The sequence below is a fragment of the Melozone crissalis genome, unplaced genomic scaffold (assembly GCF_028551555.1).
Source record: "Melozone crissalis strain CALT ecotype California unplaced genomic scaffold, PUWL_Pcris_2 ptg000012l_1, whole genome shotgun sequence".
Taxonomy (NCBI): domain Eukaryota; kingdom Metazoa; phylum Chordata; class Aves; order Passeriformes; family Passerellidae; genus Melozone; species Melozone crissalis.
In genome coordinates, this window is record NW_026535790.1 from 3,195,732 (window position 1) to 3,219,843 (window position 24,112).

General features: G+C 43.8%; 1 protein-coding gene across 2 annotated transcripts in view; it reads right to left on the bottom strand.

The window, feature by feature from the left end:
• Positions 1–35: 35 nt before the first annotated feature.
• Positions 36–24,112, bottom strand: part of GTF3C1 (general transcription factor IIIC subunit 1) — a 41,338-nt gene continuing 17,261 nt past the window's right edge. For both annotated transcript variants that reach the window (XM_054270831.1, XM_054270832.1), the window contains 20 exons: positions 23,309–23,405; positions 22,446–22,623; positions 21,519–21,654; positions 20,387–20,522; positions 18,610–18,691; positions 17,782–17,967; positions 17,168–17,325; positions 15,823–15,965; positions 15,556–15,637; positions 14,305–14,417; positions 13,309–13,371; positions 12,699–12,792; positions 11,629–11,801; positions 9,446–9,730; positions 7,253–7,506; positions 5,626–5,912; positions 4,458–5,109; positions 2,924–2,963; positions 2,073–2,265; positions 36–412 (listed from right to left, as the gene is read on the bottom strand). In XM_054270831.1, coding sequence (XP_054126806.1) covers positions 191–412; positions 2,073–2,265; positions 2,924–2,963; positions 4,458–5,109; positions 5,626–5,912; positions 7,253–7,506; positions 9,446–9,730; positions 11,629–11,801; positions 12,699–12,792; positions 13,309–13,371; positions 14,305–14,417; positions 15,556–15,637; positions 15,823–15,965; positions 17,168–17,325; positions 17,782–17,967; positions 18,610–18,691; positions 20,387–20,522; positions 21,519–21,654; positions 22,446–22,623; positions 23,309–23,405 — 3,574 coding nt within the window. In that variant the 3' untranslated portion in view covers positions 36–190. The remainder of the gene's footprint in view (positions 413–2,072; positions 2,266–2,923; positions 2,964–4,457; positions 5,110–5,625; positions 5,913–7,252; positions 7,507–9,445; positions 9,731–11,628; positions 11,802–12,698; positions 12,793–13,308; positions 13,372–14,304; positions 14,418–15,555; positions 15,638–15,822; positions 15,966–17,167; positions 17,326–17,781; positions 17,968–18,609; positions 18,692–20,386; positions 20,523–21,518; positions 21,655–22,445; positions 22,624–23,308; positions 23,406–24,112) is intronic.

Sequence of the window (24,112 nt, forward strand, 5' to 3'; positions counted from 1 at the left end):
AAGAAGAATGTGCTTCAGGTAGGATCACGTATTACTTGTGTTTTAACATCAAGCTTTATTCTCAGTTTAAATACATTCAGAAGTAAAAACGATAAATAACTTAATAAAAACATGATGGAGCACAAACTGTAACATTTAATCTCCATGAACACTCCCTCCCACAGGCTAAACCAATTTCCTATGACCCCTTCTATCCAGGGATAATCTGCACCCATTTATTCCAATTCATGTCGCAGGGGAACACTCTCCCCAGCCTGAGAGTACAGTCTATTGTAGGCTCATAGTAGATGGTTGGGCTTTCACTCAGTTTGGGATTCTGCAGTTGTTCTTCCACAACTGGCTGAGAAAAGAGTGACACTGGGGATGGCTTTTTCATGTAGAATCGTCTGATGCAACCAAGAGTTTCCAGACCCTGCAAAAAAAAAATCACATATTTTAATATGCTGTGAATGCTGCTCTAGCTACAGTGTTCTCAGAAATACTGGACAATTTATATCAAAAGTGGCTTCACTTGAGCCCCTGAAGAGCCCATGGTTACAACACAAAGCTAAAAAGGATAAACAGCTTAATAAAACCATGCAAGTTCTGACTACAACTGGATATATGTAGTTACTTTCAAATACAGTGATTGATACATGGTTACTGACACAGAAGTTGCTCAGCAACAGATGTTGACATTTAGGACCAGTTACAAAAAATCTTAAGGCTGCTGTAGATGTCAGTCCCAGACTTCTGAGCCAGTCCTTGTTAATGGTTAATAGGTGTATGACAAGCTCTGTCTGTGGTTTCCAAATTCTTAGTGAATTTATTGGTGCAGAAGTTAGATTGAAGTTCCCCACTCTGTAAAATGTAGAGGTAATTAATTGTTTGATTTTGTGGGTTTGAATTCATATTGCCCAGGAATCCATTCTGGAACAGCCAGAACAGGACTGGCAGCACTCCCAGCTGGCACTGTCACCTCAGGGCACAAACCCTGGGGAAGAAGTGGCACATGGACACTGGAAAATGGATTTCCAATTAGCAGGGAAGCCATGCTTTTGGGAAAGCCTGCAGGATTACTGCTCTGCTTCAGATTCTGAATATTTACAGGAAAAAAAATATAAATCAAAGTTCCATTTCCAAAGTGGTGCAACTGAATGTTAAGATATGGAAACAAAATTATGAGAAACTCAAAATTTTCTTGCCATCTTTTGACAATTAAGGTTTTGTAGGCAGGTCAGAAGGTCTGATTTACACACAGTCTAGCACAGACACCTGTCAGTTTGATTCTCATGGCAGATTACCCATCTAGAAGATATATAAGAAAAAAAATTAAGAACATTTGGATTATCTGTGGTATATGTATTATCTGTATCCCCCAGAGTGGGGACTGGAACCAGAGGATCTCTAGGAGGCTGAGCAGCTCCAAAGATCAACCAACACCTGTCCTTGGGTTTCCTCTTTGCTGGGCATTCTTCATAGATCACAGAATATTATGGGGTTGGAATGGACCTTACAGACCTTGGGGTTCCTCTTTGCTGGGCATTCCTCATAGATCATAGAATATTACAGGGTTGGAATGGACCTTACAGACCTTGGATTTCCTCTTTGGCATTCCTAAGAGGATCATAGAATGTTATGGGTTGGAATGGACCTTATAGACCTTGGGGTTCCTCTTTACTGGGCATTCTTCATAGATCATAGAATATTACAGGGTTGGAGTGGACCTTACAGACCTTGGGTTTCCTGTTTGCTTGGCATTCTTCATAGGGTCATAGAATGTTATGGGGTTGGAATGGACCTTATAGACATTACAGTCCCAACATCCCTTCCAACCCAAACTATTCCATGATCCTGTGATTACCACTGGATCAAACAATCAGTTTCATGCACTCTTCAGCAACGACCTGGACTCCACCTCCCTGCAGATCCATTTCAGAAGCAGGTTCAGAGTGTGGAATCACGGGTACCCCGGGCTTCCCTCCTCCCTCCCTGCGAGCACTGGCTCGCTCTGGCTGTGGCTCCCTGGCCCCAGAGGGAGCACTGGGGTGTTCCCCCCATGCCCTGGGCTGGCAGTGCTGTGCTGGCTGTACCTGCAGGATCTCCAGCACGGCCACGGGCTGCAGGACGCCGCTGTAGTGCTGCAGCAGCCGCGCCTGCGGCACGCCCGGCTTGCTCATCACGTGGTAGAGCACGGCCTCCATCATGCCCTTGCACACCGGCTGGTTCAGCTTCCCATCCACGATGCGCCACGGCCTCCCGATGAAGGACACGCTCTCACAGGCCCTGCCAGACACAGGGAAAGCTCAGCTCTCAGGAGTTCTTTGGGATGGGTTTCTCATCGCTATAATTTCTGCCTAACAGAGATCACTTCATCCCTTTAAACACAAGTGTAAATCCTGTGGCTGCTCTGAGCAAGGGCTGGTGCTGCTCTACCAAATCTGCATTTTTCAGCACCATTACAAACCCAGCAGCTGCCCTGGGTCTCGATAAACAGGTAAGCTTTGTCTGGTATTGGCTCCAATATCCTCCAAAAGTTATCCAAGACCCACACCACGCAGCAACAGTGCTCTGATGGGAAGAAAATCCCTCATTTTTAGCATTGTGGTGTCCAAAAGACAGTCCCCGCATGGAAATTCACATTCACAATTTCTAATACTGCAGGTTCCTAGGCACCTTGAAGCTGGCATTGGGCTTATTTGTGCAGTAAAATCAGTTTTGGTCCTCTGATATTTGGAACTCGTTGGTTTTTGGGTAAAAATATCTCTCAGAGACATTTTTTCAGCATGCACAGGAGCACAAGGAACATTAACAGGAACAATGGAGTGGGGTTTCTCCATCACTGCTCATCAGAGCATAAAACTGAGGTTTCCAAACCACTGCTCCCAGTACTCTTTTGGCAGAGCCAAGTGTTTGGTATTCTGCAGACATCTCTGTTACTCACCGGTCCCTGGCTGCCTGGGAGACATCTGTCATGGAGCTTCCTGGAAAGAAAAGCACACATATTTTCTAATTAACTCAAATTCCTTATCTAATGGAAGGAGAGTTAAAGGTGGCCAAGCTGGGAAGTGCAAGAGCTTGCTAGGAAATCACAGCAGCAAACTACTCCATGTGCTGCTCTCAGTTTTGGGGAGCTCTGAGCTGCCCTTCCCACACCTCCTCCCACAGCCACATCTCTTTACTCAACCCCACTTTCTGTGGGTCCTTTCCCCACTCCCAGCAGGTTTTATTGCTGGAAGTCTGATGCTGTGGCTGAACCATGGTGCTTGTATGGGCTGAAGGAACTGAGGTGCACAGAGAGCTGTGCAGGGTCTCAGCCTGGAGCTCTCCAGGGGTCTGGGTAACCTAAAGCTCCTAAATCAGCTAAATCAGCTCCTAAAGCTAACCTAAATCACAGGGATGTAGGGCAGAGCTCCCAGGAGCTGGAGATGTGAATGCAAACTCAGGATTCCAGCAGGGCTCACTTTCAAAGCAAAGGCTGTCTCTGCAACTCCCATTACATTATGTCATGGGTTTTAATTAGACAATTACTTAATGAGGTATTCCTACCACACCCAGAGGGTAACAGCTTTGGCTTAAGCACATGTAAACATTCACTGGCCAGTGAGGACTCTGTGTTTGATATCAGAATTCCTGTTTTTTCCCTCCTATGCTTCAAACAAGTCAAGGATGCTAAATCCAGGGAAGTTAAATTAAACCACTGAAGTAGTTTAATTTAAGAACTGCTGAGGTCTCTGCTGTTGAGACAGCCCTGAGTGCATTTCCTGCAGGAAGGCTCCAGTTAAACAATCCCAAGATGTGGGATGTTAGGGATCACCCTCTGGACCTGGGTTCTGGCAGGGCTTGGCAAGGTACCACAGGAGCAGCGAGCTTGTGGTTCAGTCTGAGATTAGAGCTCATAAAATCCAAACCAAAATGAAATCCCTCACAAAATACTAAATGTAAAGCTTGGCAAGAACTACCAGCTATTAGAAAACTGGCAGTAAAAAGGAAAGGAAAATGAAGTCCAATTGGTTTACAAATGAGGCTGTTAAATCTCACTGGCATGTGCTGCTTCCTGGTGAATGCTTTAATGAGTTTAGGATTTTCAGCCATGGACATTCCAGCTAAATGCACACCAGCAGGGCTGTGTTTTCTAGGCTTAGAGAGGCCTGACCTTTGAACTGAAGCCAGAGATGAGAAACTTTGGATCCAAATTATTCTGGAAAAATTTAAGACATGGAAACAAGTTTCTAAGGAAAACATACTTCTGCACTAGTCATTCCAGCAAAAGGCATAGGAAGGATTATGGGATGTATTTGAAAACTCAGAGACTTTCCAGATAAACTAGTGTTATGCCAATTTATCTGTGAGAGAAGACAACCTCTCTGGTACAGCTGCATAAAGGATAGGATTTGCTTATAAAGTGGAGCTACTGGTTTGGGATCACCTGCTGATGAGCTGGTTTGTATTTCAGGGATGCAGAGGACTCTCCATACCTTTAGAGACTCCTGGGTTCTCCTGGAAGCAGCAAAGATCATCATCCTGCTCACTGGCTGATTGTTGAGGGACAGGGATCTGCTTGCTGTGCTCAGTGCTGAGCTCATCGTTCTCTGCTTCGGGTTCTTTGTCCTCAGAATGAGATTTGGCTTGTTCCTTGCAGGTGTCCACATCCCCAGCCTCTGGAGCAGCCTCTGGGGGTTCAGCTGGGGGCTTCAGGGAGCCTCCTCCTGGAGCTTCCTCACCCCCAGTAACAGCTTCCCTCCTTGGGGCAGGCTCAGAACCAGCTGCATCCGAGTTCCTGCCATCTGCAGGTGCCAGAGCAGGCAGTGCACCCTGGCAGAGGTGACTGTCACCCTGAAGGACATCAGTCCTACATCTCTTCCTCGGGGGCTCATCATCACTGGCACACTGTGTGTCTTTCCCCAGCTGCTGCTCCTGTCCCAGGCACTCCTGTCCCTTCTCTGGCTCTGAGGGCAGATGTTCCTGTGGCACATCTGGGGGAGCAGGCTCTGCCCCAGGCTGCTCAGCCTCCTCTGCTTTGCTCTTGAGGCACACCGAGCGCAGCAGCCAGGGCTTGGCAAACACCACTGCCACCAGCCTGACACTGTGGCCTCCTACTTCTAAAACCTGCTGCATGTCAATGAGGTCCTGTAAAAACCAAACAAAAAACCACACAACAAATTATCTCAGGAGCTTTCACTGAAAAATGTCACTTTAACCCAGTGTCATGCAATTGCCATGATTTAACTGGCAGCAAGGGAGGAGCAAAGTTTAGTAGAATATTCAATTTTGCCTCCAGCTGCACTGAAGTTGAAAAGATGCTTTACCCCTAAAGCTTCTTGAAATTATAGCATGAGATGTTTTTCTTCAGCTTAAAGTTAAAAATATAACTGAGAACAAATACTTTGCTTCCAAAGGTTGATGTTAGCACCTTTAGGTTTCTGAAACAGTTCATTCCTATCTTTGATTAAGAGCTGCTTTAATTTTTGGCCTTCCTAACTTTGAGGCAAGATTGCTCTCAGGTGTGGTGTGTTTCTCCTGCCTAACATAAATAACTCTGTTCAATTTATAGCTGCTTCCAACAGCGTGGAAGCTCATCCTGTTCAAGGGGAATACTGAGCATGCAAACATTAATGTATGGAAAGCAGCTGGCTGTAAACCCACCTGGATGTACTGCTCCAAGCTTCTGCTGCGTTCAGCTCCCACCTGTTCATAGCTGCAGAAATGTTTGCTCAGCTCAGCTTTGCAAATCCCAAAGTGGGAAGAGGCCTCTACGGCCTTCCTGATCTCCAGAGCAGCCTCCACATCCCCAGGGCTGTACCCATAACGCTCTGTACACTCGTGGAGAAACTTATCCACATCATAGTTCTCTTCCTGGATTTTTATCAGCCTGGTGAAAGTTTCAGGGAGGCAGGAGATGCCCACAGCCATGTGATCCAGCAGGGAAGGAACTGCAAAGCAAATAAACCATGGGAGTTTAAGCTGTGAAGCAGCAGTTACTGTGCAACACATTGCAGGAACGCAAACAGATTAGAGGTGCTCTAAACCAATTAAAAACAGAGCTCAGCTTTCCCTCTTCATTACTGCAGTTCCCTTTTTTTCCTTCTGCCTTGCATATCTGACTGAAAAGACCTGCAAAGAGGAGCAAACTGGTTCACAAGGGCTCACCCTCCCAGCAAAATGAATCATGGCTGGAAGGCAGTGAGCACCTGGTGGTGTTCTCTCTAACACTGGGTCAGCTCAGCTCTGAGCTAATGAGGGAATTCTCTCCTTTTTTCTTGAAGGTCAAGTAAAAATCCTAGGGCAAGGAGATGCTGTGGAGGACACTTTTAATCAAAAATCCACAGCAGAAAGCTGTTGGCCAGATCTGGTTTGAACTACCACTTGACAACGCTTCAGACAGTTCAACAAAACATCTCTGTGTTCAGTGACAGGTCCAGCACTGCCCCAAAGTGACCCTGTACAGAGTATCCACAGCTGGAGCCATGGAACCCCTATCCCAGTCCTGGCTGATGAGGGGGCAGCTCTGGCACTGCTCCCTTCCCTTTTACCTGCAGGCTGCTCCATATTTGCCTCTGGAACTTTTGGAGCCAGGAAAAATGGGCTCAGCTGTAATGAGCAGTCAGCTCAGCACAGCTGGAGGGCAAGAGAGGCAGCAGAGACAGGAGAAAGAATTTCTGTTGTACCTGTCACAACAGCCATGGAAATGGGCAGGGGCAGCACCAGATGATTTCAGCTGCAGAGCTCAAGGCTCTGGATACATTTGCATTACAGCTGAAAACAAGATGCTCTTCCAGAAGGGGAAGTGATGATGAACTGCAGACAGTCAAGCTCTAAATATTATAAAAATGTTTAAATTACTGACCTAAGAGGCCAGACATTAGACACCACTACTTCAGGCTCTTGTATGAGACAAGTTAAATGAGAATTTCCATTCAAGGAGCTCAGAAAGATTTCTTTTTACAGAAGAGAAAGCCTGGCTGTTACATCATATGCTATTTTAAGTTGCTGTAGGGACTGAAAAACCTCCTGGAAAGGGTTAACAGAGCAGAGGACAGATTGCACTAACAGTTTAACACAACATCAAATAGAGGCAAGGCCTTGTTACCAACAAAAGCCTAAGTCAGCCATCTGTTTTAAGTCAGGAGAGAAGGCCTTACAGACTTGATGTGTAATGCAAACAGAATGTTCCTGTCAGTGGGCTTTGTTTAAATCAATTCCTCAGCAGGTGAGCTCACCATCCCTCCTGCTCCAAGCCACTTCTGTGCACTTTAAACCAAGCAGAACTAACCTGGAGAGCTGAGCCTTCCTGGGATGGGGGTACACCTGAGCCTGACCTTCACCTGGCAGGAGTTGACCACGATGTTGTCGCTGGGGCTCAGGTTGCGCGTGCTGACGATGCCGGGGCAGTAGTAGCCTCTCATCAGTAAATAATTGGTGTGGGAGGCCTGGCGGGGCTTCACCTCGATCCTGCGCTTGCCTCCAGAGCTCTCTTCCAAGTCATCATCCTCATCATCCTCATCCTCCAGGCCTTCTTTTCCCAAGCTGCAGCAAACACAGAGGTTGGATTTGTTTGTTGGGTTTTCCCCAAAGAAGGAAGTGATTGATGACACTGAGCACGGCGCTCTGGGCAGTGGGGCAGTGTCCACACCAGGCTGATGCAGAGCTCTGAGAACAACAACTACACAAAGGGAAATACACTAAAGGGCCGTGGGAAAGGAAACTCTCTCTTTTTTTGTAAAATGTGTTGAAATGAACCCAAAATATCTCAGCTTCCACTGCTGAAGCTCTTTGGTTCAGCAGATGCTTCATCTTGAGGGAACATCTGTTAGACACTGAGAGCACGAGGGATGCTGCAGGATGGGGCAGACTGTTTATTTTTCAAAAGGAGGAAAGACAGTTACAGATTTCAGTTACTTTAAAAAATAATAATTAAAAAACCACCAAAAACCAAACTGCAGACATCCTCCAAGTAAAGAAAAGAATAGCAGTAGCAGTCAGGGTGGATTTCCCAGAATGAAACTTAGTCAAACCAAAACTATTTATTCTAGGACATGACAAGAGCCACTATGGATAAAAGTGAAGGCTCTGAACAACCTGATCTAACTCTGAAGTGGCCTCTGTTTCAAGCAGATTATGCCAGGGACTATGAAAGGTTCCTTCCAACCTTTTCTAACATCAATTAGACCTTAAGTACTTCCTTTTAAAATAAAAAAAAAAAGGGAACACATCACTTAGAAAATAACAAGAGGGAACATATCACTTAGAAAAAACAGTGAGTGCACTACTCAAGATGCCCCTAACTCAGCAATGGGACCAGGCCAGGGCTCAGTGTATTTTGTTAATGACCTGGCTGATAAAACAGCTCATTCAGCTTGCACAGGATCACCCAGCTGAGGACACTGCAAGTATATGAGAAGCTGGGATTTGCATTCAGAACATCTCCAGCACCCTGGAGAGCCAGCCTGGAAAAGAGCAGGGAGCAGTTCCCTATGACAAATACATGTTATTTGTATTATAGTACTCTGCATCTGTCCCTCCACTGAGAGGGAACAATTCAGCAGATAAAGGAAAAGAAGCTTGGGAGGTGAGTCACAGTGCATGGATCACTGCACTGGGGGGCCTGGCTGCTTTTTTTTGGCAAGGCCATGGCCCTTCAGAATCTTGGGATGCATTAGCAGCTGTTTCACCTGTATGACAGGAGGGAATTGGCACAGAGCTGCCAGCAGGAGCATGGCTTTTGTTTCTGGACATCATAATTCAGTGCAGAAGAAAATAATGAGAAAGGCAGAGAACTGGTTAACATGAACGAAGTGAAGGAACTGAAGCTGCTCATTTTAAAGAGCAGCATGTTATGGGAGAGGGACCACAATAACAATCCTCAAGTTGGAATTAAGCTGCCCTAGAGAGAAAGAGAATAAAGTATTTTCCATGTGTACTCACAATAGGAAGCAGCAGGTCAAATTACTTTAAGATTTTAGTTGCACTTTTAAGAAAGCACATAATGGCTGTAAGGAAAAGGGCTCACAGGCTCCCACTGCCTGGGGACAGTTTCAGTTCATGCCATTACTGCAAGCTTGCAGGAAAATGAAATCCAAGAGGAGACAGAAGCACTGCTGTGGTGAGAGGTTCCACTGATAAAGCTGAAACCTTGTTACCAACCCTCTCATCTGTCACATGCCAAGGCACAGTGCTGATGAAATGCTCCTGTAGCACCCACTGCTCTCCTTTCCATGTCAGCTCTGATGGCACTGAAGTGTCAAGCCATTGAAATGTCACATGAGAAGGGAAATGCAGCCCAGGGCTATAATGACAGACACTGACTTAGGTGCCATTAAGTCTTCAGAGCACCCCCTCAGAAATAAAAATCAAAACAATAGCACAGTAAAAATGCCACAGTGCAGTGCAGTAAATGCCAATTCCTGTCCAATTTCATCCAAGTTATCCCCAAACTGTGTTTTCTAATAGAAATAACAGCATGTACCTTTTTATCACTTCATTTTCCACCATGGAGCTGTCCACCACAATGATCTGCTCTGGGATTCTCACATGCACAGCCAGCAGTCCCAGGGAGAACAGGGAGAGCATGGCCACACACTGGCCACCAGGGCCATCCATGGGAAATGCCACCATGCCTTCTGATGATGCATTTTCTTCGTCTTTAAATGAGAAACTGTGTGGCTGGTCTGATTTTTCAGCATCCTTGAGCTTCTCCAGGAACTGGAAGGACTCTGTACAAATGGTACTGGGGAAGCGCCACGTGAAAACTCTGCACAAAACCACAAAGAAGCACAAATCCTTCAAAATCTGCTCTGACTTTTACAATTATGCTGGCACAAAGGAGCCAGACAGTTGAAGTTTCATTCTACAGCTGGTGACCAAGCACACTCCACAGCTGCTTTCACAGTCCTTTTACTATTTCCAGCACATTAGGTGTTTATGCACTGTGTAAAGGTCAGGTAGCATACAGCAAATAAAAAGCAAAGCTGTCATCTTCTGCTTCACAGGAGTGCTAAAGAAATCTTCCCATCACATCTACAACTGTGCTGCTGCATTTCCTCCCCTCTCCATGTGTCTCTGAGCTCCTGCCCAGCACCCTTGGCTCCATTCCCTCACTGCCCTTCCCATGTAAGGACTGATTGATGTGATGTCAGCTTCATCTTCACCTTCCTCTGCACCCTCAGCTGAAGGCTCCTTGCTCTGGACACTTCTCCTGTGTTATCACCAGTAAGAGCTTAAATGAGGGATGTGGGACTCCAGGCCACTCTTCAAAATGCAGTTTATTGTATCCAAGACATTACAGGAGTCCAGGGTCGTGGGCAACAGCCTGTGCCCACAGCTGTCAGCTCCAGCTGCAGGCAGGCCTGGAGACCTTTAATTTAGGTTACATTGCATTATTTACTTTTCTTTTGGTTACACTGCATTATATACTTTTCTTTGATGAGCATCTTAATACAGTAGAACCAATCTATACCTTAACTTTTACCGATAGCCTATCATAAATCCCATAATTACCATATTCACGTTACTGTTCTCCAATCACTAAAAGTCAGTACATTACAGTTTAAGCTAGAAGTTGTTTTTCAGTTTTCTTGCAGTGGAAAATTCTGAGACCTTTTTTGTACTTGCAACACTTGCTGACTTGTTTGCCTGTGCTCTCTTTCTGCTTGGTAAAAACATCTTCTTGTTTGGGGTGGGTTTATCCGTTGCTCCAAGCCATAAAAACCCCTTCTAACACACCCTTTGCCCCCTTGGTTATCCAGTAAAAATGGCTCAGCAATTCTTTTCCTCTATATCAAAACTTGCTTTCATTTCAACTCCTGTCATGGACATATTTTATGAAAAATCCTTTTGACAGGATTTTTTCTCCCGAGAAGCTGAGAAGCCTCAGATAAAAAGAAAAACAATAATTATCTGCTGCTGTGGAATGCAACAGGTGCATCTTTGATTGGTCCACGTGAGTTGTTTCTACATGATGACCAATCACAAGTCCAGCTGTGTTGGGACTCTGGTCAGTCACAAGATTTTATTATTATTCCATTCTTTTCCTTGCTAGCCTTCTGATGAAATCCTTTCTTCTATTCTTTTAGTATAGTTTTAGTTTATAATTTTCTTATAATTTATATCATAAAATGATAAATCAGCCTTCTGAAACATGGAGTCAAGATTCTCATCTCTTCCCTCATCCTGGGACCCCATGAACACCACCACATACTTCTTCAGATTCTACATTCAAAAATCTTTCTGCTGAGCATACATATCTGTGAGACTTTCTTGTCAAACTTTCATCCTTCCCAACAGTCACCTCCATGCCACGCTTGGATAGATCTTCTCCTTTGCTCCAAGCCCAGCAGTGTAGGGGGATAGAACGTAAGAAAATAACGACAGTGTAGAAAGTAATCTCACCCCTAAGGAGCTGCAGCTGGGTCAACTATCAAAGATCAGGAACAGGCCTGACTTTACCAGGCCACAGCTGTAAGCAATGAGAAGCAGAGTGCTATAACAGAGTGGGGTGGCTGGGTGAGAAGGGAACTGGAGTCAGTGGCTGCTTTGCGAAGAAGAGAGTCAGTGCTCTGAGGAGCTGCCCATGAGAAAAACCAAGAAGATATGGAACTGTTGTGATAAGGAGACAGCAGCATGGAGCCCCTGCAATAGGCTGGCACCCACCTGTAGTAGCTCTGGGACAGCTGGTAGGACATGGGCACGAAGGGCAGCGCGCGGCTCTTCTTGGGCCCCAGCGTGTGGTTGACCCTGCGGCGGTTCACCAGGCTCCTCCTCTGGCACTCCAGGAAAGCCTTCACCAGGATGTCATCCCGGTACTCCTGGTACAGCCTGAACGTCTGCAACACACCAGGGACAGCCCTGCACCCCCTGCTCCAGCCACACGCACTCAGGGGTGGGAGGACACAACCAGGATGAAAATCATCCATCAAAATTCACTTTACTGCTCTGCTCCTTCAATGGCCCTCCAGGCTTGCTGTGGTACATGGCAATTAAATTAACTAAATACTACAGAACACTTGATATTCAACATGGGACTGGGCTCCCACTGGAATTATAGATGTGAGAAATGCTCCTCTGCCACACATTTTGGTAATTCTTCCCCTCATTTCAGCAGGAACACTTGATTCTGAGAGCTTGGCTACCCAGGTTCCACTCTTGCTTATGAGCTGTTAAACTCCCTTTGAACCTTGACCTTACTTAAGCACTTGACTGATTGATAATCTCTTTTTGTAGTCCCCAACACTGAAGGAGAGACCTCCAAAACCAGTGCCAGCTGGGTATTGGGATTGTTTTTGTAATATTTCCTCCAAAACATTCCGGATGCTCAGGGAGTACTAAAGCATGGTACAGATTGACCCACTGGAAGTGATGTGGAGCTTTTTTCATGTGGTTTTAGGGGATTGCTTCAACCTCACATCTTGCAATCTCATCCTCAGAGAGAAAAAAACAAACTGAAAATCTTCCTACAATATATAATTTCCTAAAAGCAGAATACTCCCCACAGAATGGATACAAATCCAAGCTTCCAAGTTTCTTTTCTCCCATTTGAAAAAGGAATGTGCAAAGGGAGGGAGGAGAAACTTTAGGGCTGTATGACCACACATGGATGTGGCACTTGGGGACATGGTTTGGTGGTGGCCTTGGCAGTTCTGGGCTGATGATCTTACAGCTCTTTTCCAACCTAAACAATTCCATGATTCCATGGGCAGTTAAGTTTGGCCCAGACACTGCACCTGAAATGACTGGCAAGATTCCATCTGGTGATCTGAGAGTGCCAGTGTGCTCTGAATCAGATTCTGCAGCACCAGAAAATGAATATCATAAATACTGAAAGAAAAAAAAAAAAGAGAAAAATATTTATTCCAGGTGATTTTTGAAGGTGAGGTACCCATTAAACCAGCACAAAAATCTACAAACTCTACCACCTGCTTCTGAAATAGAAGCATAGAGGCACAAGATCTACTGCTGAGGATCACTCATGTAAAGGAATCTGTTACATTTTCCCTCACTTTCCACCCCCAATTTTTGGATTAGTCCAGATAATGTGACACAAAGTTCTCCCTGATAACATCTCCTCCTGCTGAGATACAACATCCACATAGAAAATGTACAGTTGTCCCAGTGATAAAATCATTTTGAGGTCATATCTGTTATCATTTTATCTGCCAAATCTATGTCAGAGGTCCCTACAGTCTTGTCAAAGTATTTTTCTGTTAATAAATTTATGCACTGCAACAAACAGATGGAAACACTGAATTAGGACACTCTTTATATGACTTCCACAGAAGGGAGGGGCTGATGTGGCCTGATCCTAAAGAGGAAAATGGTGCTACTGCCACTCACCTGCTCAGGTCATCCTCTTTTGTGCCTTGATCTGTGTCTTCTCCAATTGCCAGCACTCGAAATCTAGTCAAGGGAAGGGAAAGAGAACACTGGAACCAGATTTTCTGTGATTTGCTGTGATTTTGCATCAGCCATGAAGCCCAGAGGCTGATGAGCATAACTGCTAATGAGGCAAGGGCTGGGCCAGCCCAGGGGACTGTGTGCTCCAGCAGCCCTCAGCACCAGGGTCAGACAGGAAAGGAATTGTCCACATCCATCTCCACTCAAATATCTGCTGACAAGGAGATAAAAAAATGGACAGGACACAGTTCTAGCACTGAAAGGATTTGTCATTTTATTGAGGTTTTGGACTTCCAGTTATGGCCAGCAGCACTTTTGCTGTAATGCACAGCTCTTCCCAAAATAAGAAAAATTACAAAGGTGCTAAATTTGTTATCATAAAATGGTCTGAGACACAATTTTTCCACACTGCTTTTCAAGTGTTAATCATCATGAAAAAGCTTAATGACTTGGAGCTGGAGAATGCTGCACAAGGCTGAGTGCTCTTCCTTATCAATACTTTTAGCAGCACTGAAATGATTCAGCTGAGCAACCAGCTACAAATTGTGATAGAAAATGGGGCCAGTTAATCTGAAAAATGCTTGATTTCTATTGCAATGGAAGTTACACTTGAGTAGCAACATCTCTAACAGTAAGGTTGAGGACTTGACAATTTAGGAGAATCTGCTGTAGTGAATTTCTGGTTTAAAAGTCTTACTTAGCAATAAGAATGGTTTGAAATCAGCAAAATTGTGCAAATAACTGAAAATCACTTCTATATATTTAGGAAGTGTGGATATGAAGGAAACACTGCTGGTTGTATTTAGCAAAACTTGTTTTCTTACTAAGGGTACAGGTACAGAGGGTGTAAATCATGCCCAGAGAGGAGACCTGCTCTGAAGTGCTGTCCCCTGCCTCACCCCATGTGCAGAGCCAAAAGCACCAGGATCAAAATACCTGGCAAAGAGTTCCTCCAGAGTGTCAGGAATCTCCAGTTTGGGGTTCCCCAGGGTTGAACTGAATTTTTCTTTCAGTCTCTCCACAAACTCTTTAAACTCATTTGCACAAACCTTTGAAAAGAGCAGACAGAAATGTCAATAACCTCAATTTCTTAGAGTGGAAAAACCTCTCTACTTCTAAAGTGTGCATGAAAATTCCTGTAGCAATAGCTGAATTCTGAAGTCAGAAGCAGTCCAACAGGCAAGGCAAGGCAGGGAGAAGCTGCTGCAGTTTGTGTTTGCTGATTCAGTGAACAGTTGCAGGTTCCATCTGTAATCAGCTCACAGCTACAAGCCAAGCACCATGAACATATGTTCTAAGACAATTGTCTGAATTAACAGCAAGATCTCTTGCTAGAGCTATGTTTAAGCTTCTGCTCAAGCCCTGCAGGCTTTTCCATGTTCTCCATGAAGTGTTTGCACAATCATGGCTGGGAGAACACCTGTTACATGAGAGGAATCATCTCTGCAAACAAGTTTCTATTTGCTTCCACAGACAGACTTTGGGAATGGGGACACATATTTATTTTAGTGATGTCTCATTAATGAACAACTGCTCTTCCTTTAAGCAACATGAATCTAACAACAGAACTGATGGGCTTTTCTGACAATGGTATGAATTGTCATTATTAAATAAAAATGATCTTGTTATGACACTGTCCCAGTTCTGAGAAAATTCTGAAAATCAAAATGGAATTGCTTGCACTGGAAGTGTAAACAACTTTTCAATTTGAAATGGGTAATTTAAATGGAAAAAAAAAAGAAATAAAATCTTTTAGCTGCTCAAATCAAGTCTGATAAAATTTGCTTATGTTCCTGCATTCATTCACAGAAGCTAAGGTGCCAGTTCAACACACACCAGAATAAAAATTAGAAATTACAGAACAAAAATGTTTTCTTGCTCAAGTAACAATGTGGCTGAAAGGATAAAAAAGGAATCAGGAGATAGAGATGTTTGGTCATGGATGTTTATAAACAAGCACATTGAAGACACAATGGTTGTTGCACAAGGGGCTGTTTATGTGCCTTTGGAAAGCTGCCCTGTGTCCACTTTATCCCAAACCAGCAATGATGCTGCATTTTTACAGTGATGCTATTTTAAAAATAGCTAAAGGTTCAAGGGAGAGAAAAGACATGAAATCAGTGCAAGTACTCAGTTATCCAAACAGCATAAAGTACTCTATGAACTTTTGGAATACTTCCCTCCTACCTGTGGATCTTCATAATTATTTTCTCTATTCATGAAATCATCAATAAGGGCTTTATCTTGGTAAACCTCAGCAAGGCAAACTCTGCAAGAGATAAAATGGAAGGTGTTGCTCAGAGCTGAAATTCTCCCAGCTCAAAACAGACCTGAGGGCAGCAGGGTGCAAACAAGATGCAATTTTTAAGCAACATGAAACAAAAGAAATATGTGGGAGGATCATGTCCCTCCAGGAGAATTTAGCCTGTATCTAGAAGACAGAAAACTTCTTACTTGTAATTGAGGTAGGTCTGTGGGTTTCTGACAATGTAGCGGGCTCTGCGTCCCACGGAGTGGGAGGTTTTATCCAGGGACTCCTCGAAGCTGGAGTGCATCAGGTCCCTCACCACCTGCCAGGGCACAAAGGGCCCTTTCACCTGCAGGAGGAACAGAGTGTCTGCAGTTAAACCTTGCTGTGTGTGCACATGGTGAGAGCAGGATGAAGCCATGGCTGGTGAAAGGTGTGTGCAGCACACAGCAGCTCTGTGCTTGTTGGACAATGCCCTTTTGTGACCCACAGATGGGGCAACTCAGAGGTGTTTTAAAAACTTTCATTCCATTTTCAGTCTCATGGGGAGGATGAGACAATACAGATGTTACAATTCACACCATCACAATCAGAAGCCAGCTATTTCCTAATTACAATGTATTATAAGTGTTTCTTGGCATATCAGCTTTAGCCACACCATGCTGCAAATACCTTAAAGCAAATCATCTAAAATGGGTCCTACTACACTGCATCTTTCACAGTTCTATTTCTCCAAAGTATCCAGTCTTATTTGCAAGGCCATCCTTTGAAATGTTTTTCTAGCTCCATTTTTCTCTCAATAGTCTCTGTCCTATCCCATGGCATTTCTAAATCAGCATTTCTTATCTCAAAGTTTGCATACAGATGCACACTGTGTGGGCCTTCTGTCAGGCCCTGACAACTCTCTACAAACCCATTTCCTCCTCTCTCTTGGATACAAAAAACTTCTTTTATGGCTGGTACTATCACTAACATTGTGATGATAATAATTAATGCGTATAAACCTATTTTGTAAAGCTCTTTTAGCTAAGGTGCTAAACTCCATCCTTCAAATAAGTCAACCATGATCCATCGTGATTTGTCAAATCTCTCCATTTTTGAAGCTGTTTGTGGATGGATAGACAAGTTCATAGAACACAGCCTTTCAAATTCAGCAGTGCATCACCTTGGCATTGAGCACATGGCTGTCAATCCTGCAGAGCATGAGCAGGCTGTCCTCCTGCACCGTCCAGGCCACACGCAGCTGAGCCATCCTCTCTACAAATCCATTTCCCACATTTCCCCCTCTCTCTTGGATAGAAAAAACTTCTTTAATGGCAGGTACTATCACTAACATTGTGATGATAGTTAATGCATATAAACTTATTTTGTAAAACTCTATTAGCTAAGGTGCAAAACTCCATCTGTCAAACAAGTCACCTAACCGTGAGCCATCATTTGTTTTAATTTGGTTTGTCAAATCTCTCAGTTTTTGAGGCTGTTTGTGGATGGATACTGAATGGTTAGACAAGTTCACAGAACACAGCCTTTCAAATTCAGCAGTGCTCCCACCTTGGCATTGAGCACGTGGCTGGCAATCCTGCAGAGCATGAGCAGGCTGTCCTCCTGCACGGTCCAGGTCACGCGCAGCCGCGTCATCCTCAGCAGCGCGCTCTGGTCAGCCTTGTCGTGGTAGCGCAGCCGTTTGCTTTTGTCTGCAGAATCCTCTTCTGGCAAACCCAGGGAAATAAAACCAGACATTTATCTCAGCACTCAGCTCAGGCTCAGCAGCAGTTCAAGTTTGTAAGAATGAGAGGCAAGCAGGGAAGGAAGTTGCAGTCTAGAAGTGAAATGCAGCAATAGCTCTCCCAGGCATGAGAAAAAGAACACTTTAATTGGCAAACTGACAACCTAGAGCATCATTCCAAGAAGAATCTTTAAGCCAGCTATCAAGAGCTGATAATGGATTGCAGGAGCTGCTCTGGCACAGGCTCCATGAGGATTCCTCCAGCCTGTGCAGCTGTGGCTCACACACAGCTCATGGGTACAAGGTGCTGCTGCTCCTCCCCACTGACTGAGCAGCCCACAGACACGGCCACAAAGCTGCCCTGTCCTGCCCTCTTTGCCAAAGCACCTTCCTGCAGGCCTAGGCATAGTAAAGAATGCTGCTTTTTCCTGTTTCTTACCTTTCTTTTTCTTCTTTGGCTTCTTTCCAACATCTTTCCTAAGCCTCTTCCTCTTTTGGCTTTTTCCACCTCTCACTCGTTTCGTTCGATCCTGGGCTGGTTCTTTAGTTATTTCAATGCATTCCTCTTTCTGGAAAAGTGACTCTGCTCCCGCCTTTGCTTCTCCCAAAATATTAATTTTGTTACCTAAAATGACACATATTTACAGCAGTGGAGCTCAATAGCAATGACATTCTACAATGTTAAGGTATAGATACCAAATGACAAATTTCAGTAAATTAAAAGACAGATGTTCTCTCAGAACTGCTCTTTGTTAGTCCTATCATTTCATGCCCCTTCTCAGCAGCTCACAGAATAAATTCCTACATTAATGAGGAATCATTGAGTAATTAAGCCTAGTTTACAGTGCACAAACACAAGGGAACAGAGCTGAGGTTTTACATTCAACCTGAAGCATTTTCTCCTCCTTAGCTCAAACATTAGGCTGGAAAACAGTGCTACAAAACATTGGTCCCTCTGGACTTTCTGCAAACTGCACATCAGAAATTACAAAGGATAGAAATGATTGTTTTATAAAAATTTATTTACACATCTATTTTACAGCCCCAGAAGTACTCTAGATCACTGTAAAGAGACAGGACCAGCCCATGTTATCAATACTAGATAAAAAATTATTGTTCCATATAGTCAGTAATAGGGAATGAAATCATTTATCTGTTTTACTGCCCCAAGAGCATCCCAGATTACTGGAAGGAGACAAGAACAACCCACACCCTTCATGCTGGGTTTGACAAAGGCAGGAGGAGCTGTGGCAGTCTCAGGCCTTACCTCCAGTACTGAGTGGCAGGGAGTGTTTGGTGAGGAAGGTTGGGAGTCTTGCTGTCAGCCCATTTTCAGGACCTGTATTTTCCTAAGACAATATAACTTTAAAAAAGGTAACATACAACAACAATCTACTTTTATAATCTCAGTAGTGTCAGCAATAAATTTTCAGTTTAAAGGAAAAGATCCTTGGCTATAAGATAGAACTCATTTGTATTATTACTACCACACATTAAAATGGCTCCAGAGCTTTTCTTAAATCACCCTGGAATGACCACTAGACTGTGAAGGTTAGAAATGTCCTCAGGTTAAAAGCAGTAATTACTGTAAAAGAAATGCTTTATTATTTCATTGCTGCAGAGGCTGAGCAGAGTTTGCTGTAAAACAGTGCTAGCATTTTACATTTCAAAGGAACTTCTGAAAAGCACAAAACCAAAATACAAATACAAACACTGAGTAAATCCCTCCTATAGCGCATTCTGCCCATCCTAAATCTGAGCCTGAACCAATTGCAATGTGTTGGGAGTTCTGCCATTCTCTGCTAAACCCATTTCTCTTGTTGGGGGCAGAAGTTGGTCACAAGATGTGGAGGGGAAAGCAGAGAGGAAAGAGCTGCTGGAGGTTGTGTTACTGCTGAGCAATGAGGTGACTGAACAGCAGACAGAATTAAGAGTGAAATGATCCTGCCTGAGGGAAATAAATTAGCACCTTAATTTTACATCCATTGATAGGCTCTGATTTGTGCACTGCTTAGGGGAGAGTAATTACAGGCAGCTCTGTGAAAGTCCCTGCTCAGTGCCTGGTAATGGTGAAAAAGGAAAGGAAATGCATGGAATTCTTAGGGAACTAAAGCAACACTAAGCAGCTGCAAAAATCTGTGCTTGGCCACAACCTTAAAGCACTCTCAGACTGTATTTCCACCTTAAAAAGGACAGGTGGAACTATCACAGATTAGAATAAAGGCAACAAGAATGATTAAAGACAGGACAGCTCCATGCTGGGAATGGCAGATATCAGTCTTAAAAAAAGGAGACGAATATGAGAGACATGAGAGATGTCTACAAAAATCCAGTGAAACAGTGAGAAAAATGAAGAATGTATTTTTCACAGCTTCCCTCAGTTCTTCAATTACTGAGGAGCTTAAGGCATCAAAAGGAAGTGGTGGCACATAGCAGGAATTTGAAACACTTTGCCACAGGAGGCTGGGGATAGTAAAGACTTACATATGCTCAAAAACCAGACATATTAATACTAAAAGAAAAAAAGCTATTACTGCTTTGAAACATCAGTCCCAGATTTAGAATGGCCTTGAGCCAAAATTGCAGACAGCTGGGAGAGCATTCTGAGGAAATATCCCTTGCTCTTACAAGCTTCCATCAGAGACAGGACATTAGCCAGAGTCCTGATTTGCATGTGTTGGGCTCCCTATTTTTTAAAAATAGTTTTCCTTGTGTATTTCCTTGTTTTGGATGTTTTTCTTTTTGTCTGACGACTTCTACATTCCAGAAAGGAAAGAGGAACCACTGAGCAGTGTGAACTGCTTGCTCATTGAAGTATTTCTCCTTTGGTTGAATGTATTAACAAATTCAAAATTCAGTTTTCAAATAAAATTTATGTCCAATTCTTTCATTCACTTCAGCACCAAGATTTGTGAACATCTGGCACTCATTTTGTTCCAGTGCTGCAAACCCTTACTGAGAGCACGCAAACAGAATTTGGTGTCATTACCTCAACCTTAAGAACATTAAAATTTGGAGAATTGTACAAATTTTAAAATACCCACCTTCCTGGTCTTGTTGATGATGTAGCTTGTCCAGATCCAGTTGCGTTTCAGATGCCCATAAAAGCTGGAATCCAGACCTGCAGCTCCCAGCCCATCTCCAGGGATGGATCCATCATCAACCACTTCCCTGCTGCCTCTGCCAGCAAGAGGAACAAACCCACAGGAATTATTTAGTGCAGATTCCTTCTCAGAGCTCTTACTGGTGTGTGTGCAATGCGCAGAACTCTCCCCTTGCCCTTCCAGTTTAGGGGGTAATATTACACCTAATTACACCATTAATTACATCCCTAAACTGTTTCTTTCTTAAAGATGTTACAGTCATCCCCAGCCTAACTGCAAGTAAACACCAAAAATCCAATTTAAAAGATTTACTGCCACACATATGCAAGTTCAAGCAAGGATCAGTGGAATTGGGTCCCTCAACTCCATTATTTTTTTCAAGGTAACTTGATATATTTACCTGCAACATGGAACTAACTGAAAATACTTTTAAACAGACTGTTTATTGAAACAGAATAGAATATTGACAGAGCTAAACCACAGTGCACAACACAATCAAAAAAATTTAGCTGGTGTTCTGCATGGCTGTCAGATGTTGTGAGCATGCAACCCTCCCAGGTATTCTGGGTGTGATTAGGCAGAAGATTAAATGCTCCAGAGATCACCTCCAGATCACAGTGCACATTAGAAATTAATCTGCAACCAATTACAGCCGAGTGCAGCACAAAGGGACAGGATTCAGGCTGTGGCACTGGGGAGCTGCTGAAGCTACTTGAGATACCATGATAAAAAGCACAGGAACAAAAAACCTTTACATTTGTTACTCCTGGCATTTAGAGTACTTGGAAAGCCTTTCCTCCCTCCCAACTCCGCTCTCCTCAGGACTCTTGCAACACACATCAGTACTGCTCTGGAAAGAAATCCCAATCTGCTCATTCCATCCCTCCAGCACAACAATCTGGCAGCCAAATTATTGGGAACATGAAACAGAACTACATCTCCTTGGACTCTGCTCAGCTCTGAACTCCACAGAGCACCCAGCTGAGATTCTCCAGCCTCAAGGGCTTTTGCTATTGAGTAACATCCTGAACCCCTGCACAGCTCCTCTGGCCTGCCCTGCTGCAGCACCTACGTGGTGTATTCCAGCATGGCACACTTTCTTTCCAGGTTGTGTTTGTTCACTGCTGACTCCTGCTCCTTCTCCACTTCCAGGGCACTCTCCTCCCCTGCAAGGTTGCTCCTCTTTGTCCGAGGACAGCGGACAACTCCTGCACAGACAAAGGGTCAGCTCAGAATTCTACTTATCTCCAATCCACCTTGCTCTGGCAAACTGCTGCTCCCACATAGTGCTGCCATTCTTACCCCTTCTCAATACAACATGGGTCCTTCTCACAGAGAAGGGCGACTGTCAACTTTGATACTTCCAAGAGGGCAGCAATGCTTTCAACACAAGTGGATCACAACTTTATAGAATTATATTGACACAGCTCCCAATTTTATTTTTATGATGCACAGGACAACATTCCGAAACAGTAGAAGTGGAAAACTGTGGTATTCACATGCCCTCTGAACAGAGAGAGATTTAGCTTTCTCAGATTTCTCCTGAGAGAAGCTGTGAGAGAAGCAGAGAAAAGAATGATCAAAACAATTCTTATCTCATTTGCTGCTCCTGTGTTTGTGCCCATGTGGAATGTGTTCTGGAGATTGTTTACCAGAGGTGATTGCTTGATTGGATTCTGGTGATGGTGTTTGGATTCAATGACCAATTGGATCCATGTGTGTGTGTCAGGACTCTTGGGGAGAGAGTCATGGGTTTCCTAGTTAGTTAGTGATAGTTCGTGTAAAATAATGTAATATAGTTTTAGTATAATATAGTATAATGAAGTAATTAATTAGCCTTCTTATATAATGGAATTCTGTGCATCATTCCTCCTATCTGTTGGGCATCGCAGCATCCAACAGAAAACCAGAGCCTGGCTCAAGTTTTAGGAAGGGAAAAGGAATTGGGGTGTGCCCAGAAGGGGCAGAGAGGGTGCTCAGGGGTCCAGGTGTGCCATACCCAGGGGTGTGTTCAGGCAGACACACTGCAGATCAAACCAGAAGTTCTCCACAGCCTGCAGGGTGTTGAGGACGTAGGAGCGGCGCTCGAAGGGGCGGCTGCTCTGGGCCAGGTTGTAGTGCAGGTCACAGATGGTGGTGTCCACAATCACAGCATTTCTCTTCATGTACACAAACACCTGCCACACACAGCACAGCTCAGGCTGTAAACATCACTGAAACTGCCTCATCAGCAGGACATACCAGCTGGGTTAGGACTGGACAGTTTCTGTCTTTGCTGTTTTTAGGCACTGCTCTGACAGAGGCCACACCCATTCCCACACTATTGCTCTGTATTCCCAAATTCCCTTAACAGCAATTTAGAAATTTCCTTTCTAGATTTAGAACAGTTTCTTTTCTCCCTTGTGCACAGGATATTCCAAGTTTCCAAAGAGTGGCTATTTCCTGCAAGCCCTCACTTGGGATTTGAGTGGATGTGTTTGGGGCCTCATTACCTTTCTGCTTTCTCCTTTGCAGGGGCTCTCTATCTAAAAAGATGCATATGAATCTCATTATTTTACTCTGATCAGTGCCTTTATTCTGTGTCAGACATCCAAGCTTAACAGCTTGATGGAAAAGAATCTGTCATACTCATTTTTCATTAAGTCTTGCCAGTCTGGGACCTCCTGGGTCATTACTGTGTGCAGTGTTCAGCATTATACATTTGAGGAGTTCCCTTCCAGAGAAAAGAGGTGAAAAATTACCTGAACAACTTTCAGTATCAGTTGGATCTGGAGGTTTGCACATACCTCTGAAACATCACGAACTCCAACACAAAATCTTGGAAGATTCGTAAAGAGTAATTGCAATTTAAATTTTAATTACCTGGTCTTTGTCTTGAAACTTCTCTGTTGGGCCAAACTGCAGCAGTCCCATGTAACATAATCTCTGAAGGTTTTCTACCACTGAGAAGATGTACCTCCTGGAGCAATGGCAGGAGTGTTACAATTAGCACCCATGAAAATAGAGAAGTGATACCAGAAAATTCAACATTTTCATGTAGCAAACCTGAGCTTTCAGGTTTCAGCAAACCACTGAGTTACAGAATTTCTGAAGTGGTCTGGAAAACATGTAATACCCCAAGGGTCAAAACTTCCTTTCCTAAAATAACAAACTCAATATTTTAGTCAAATACTAAGCAAAATTTTGCTAGCAAGAAAGAAAATAAGCCATAAATAACATCTGTAAAAATGAATTAAATATGGTCAACAGCAGATCTGCAGACAATTTCATGTTATGTAAAGAAGACAGGAGTAAGCAAACATGACTGGTATGTACAGGCTTTCATACATGTATGTAAGGAGAACTGGGCTATGATTCTTGGAGTTCAGATTGTTTAAAATTACTGCTCCAAGAAACTGCTTTCAGTTGCTCAAAGCTTTGGCAGTGCAAGAAGTGCAGCATTTTCCATCCTGCATACCTATATCTATGGCAAAATTCTGGCAGCTGCAGGAACCTTCTGCAAGATTTAGTTTCTGAAAGAGTTTGTAAAAAATTAGCTTTGCCTACATTTAACTTCACTAAGATCTAATTAAATGCAGTTAAATGGGAGTTGGATTTTGGCAGGAGTTTTCTCTGGGGGTCAGAAAGATCAAGCTTAGAAATTTGGCTGAGTTAGAAGTTTTAGTG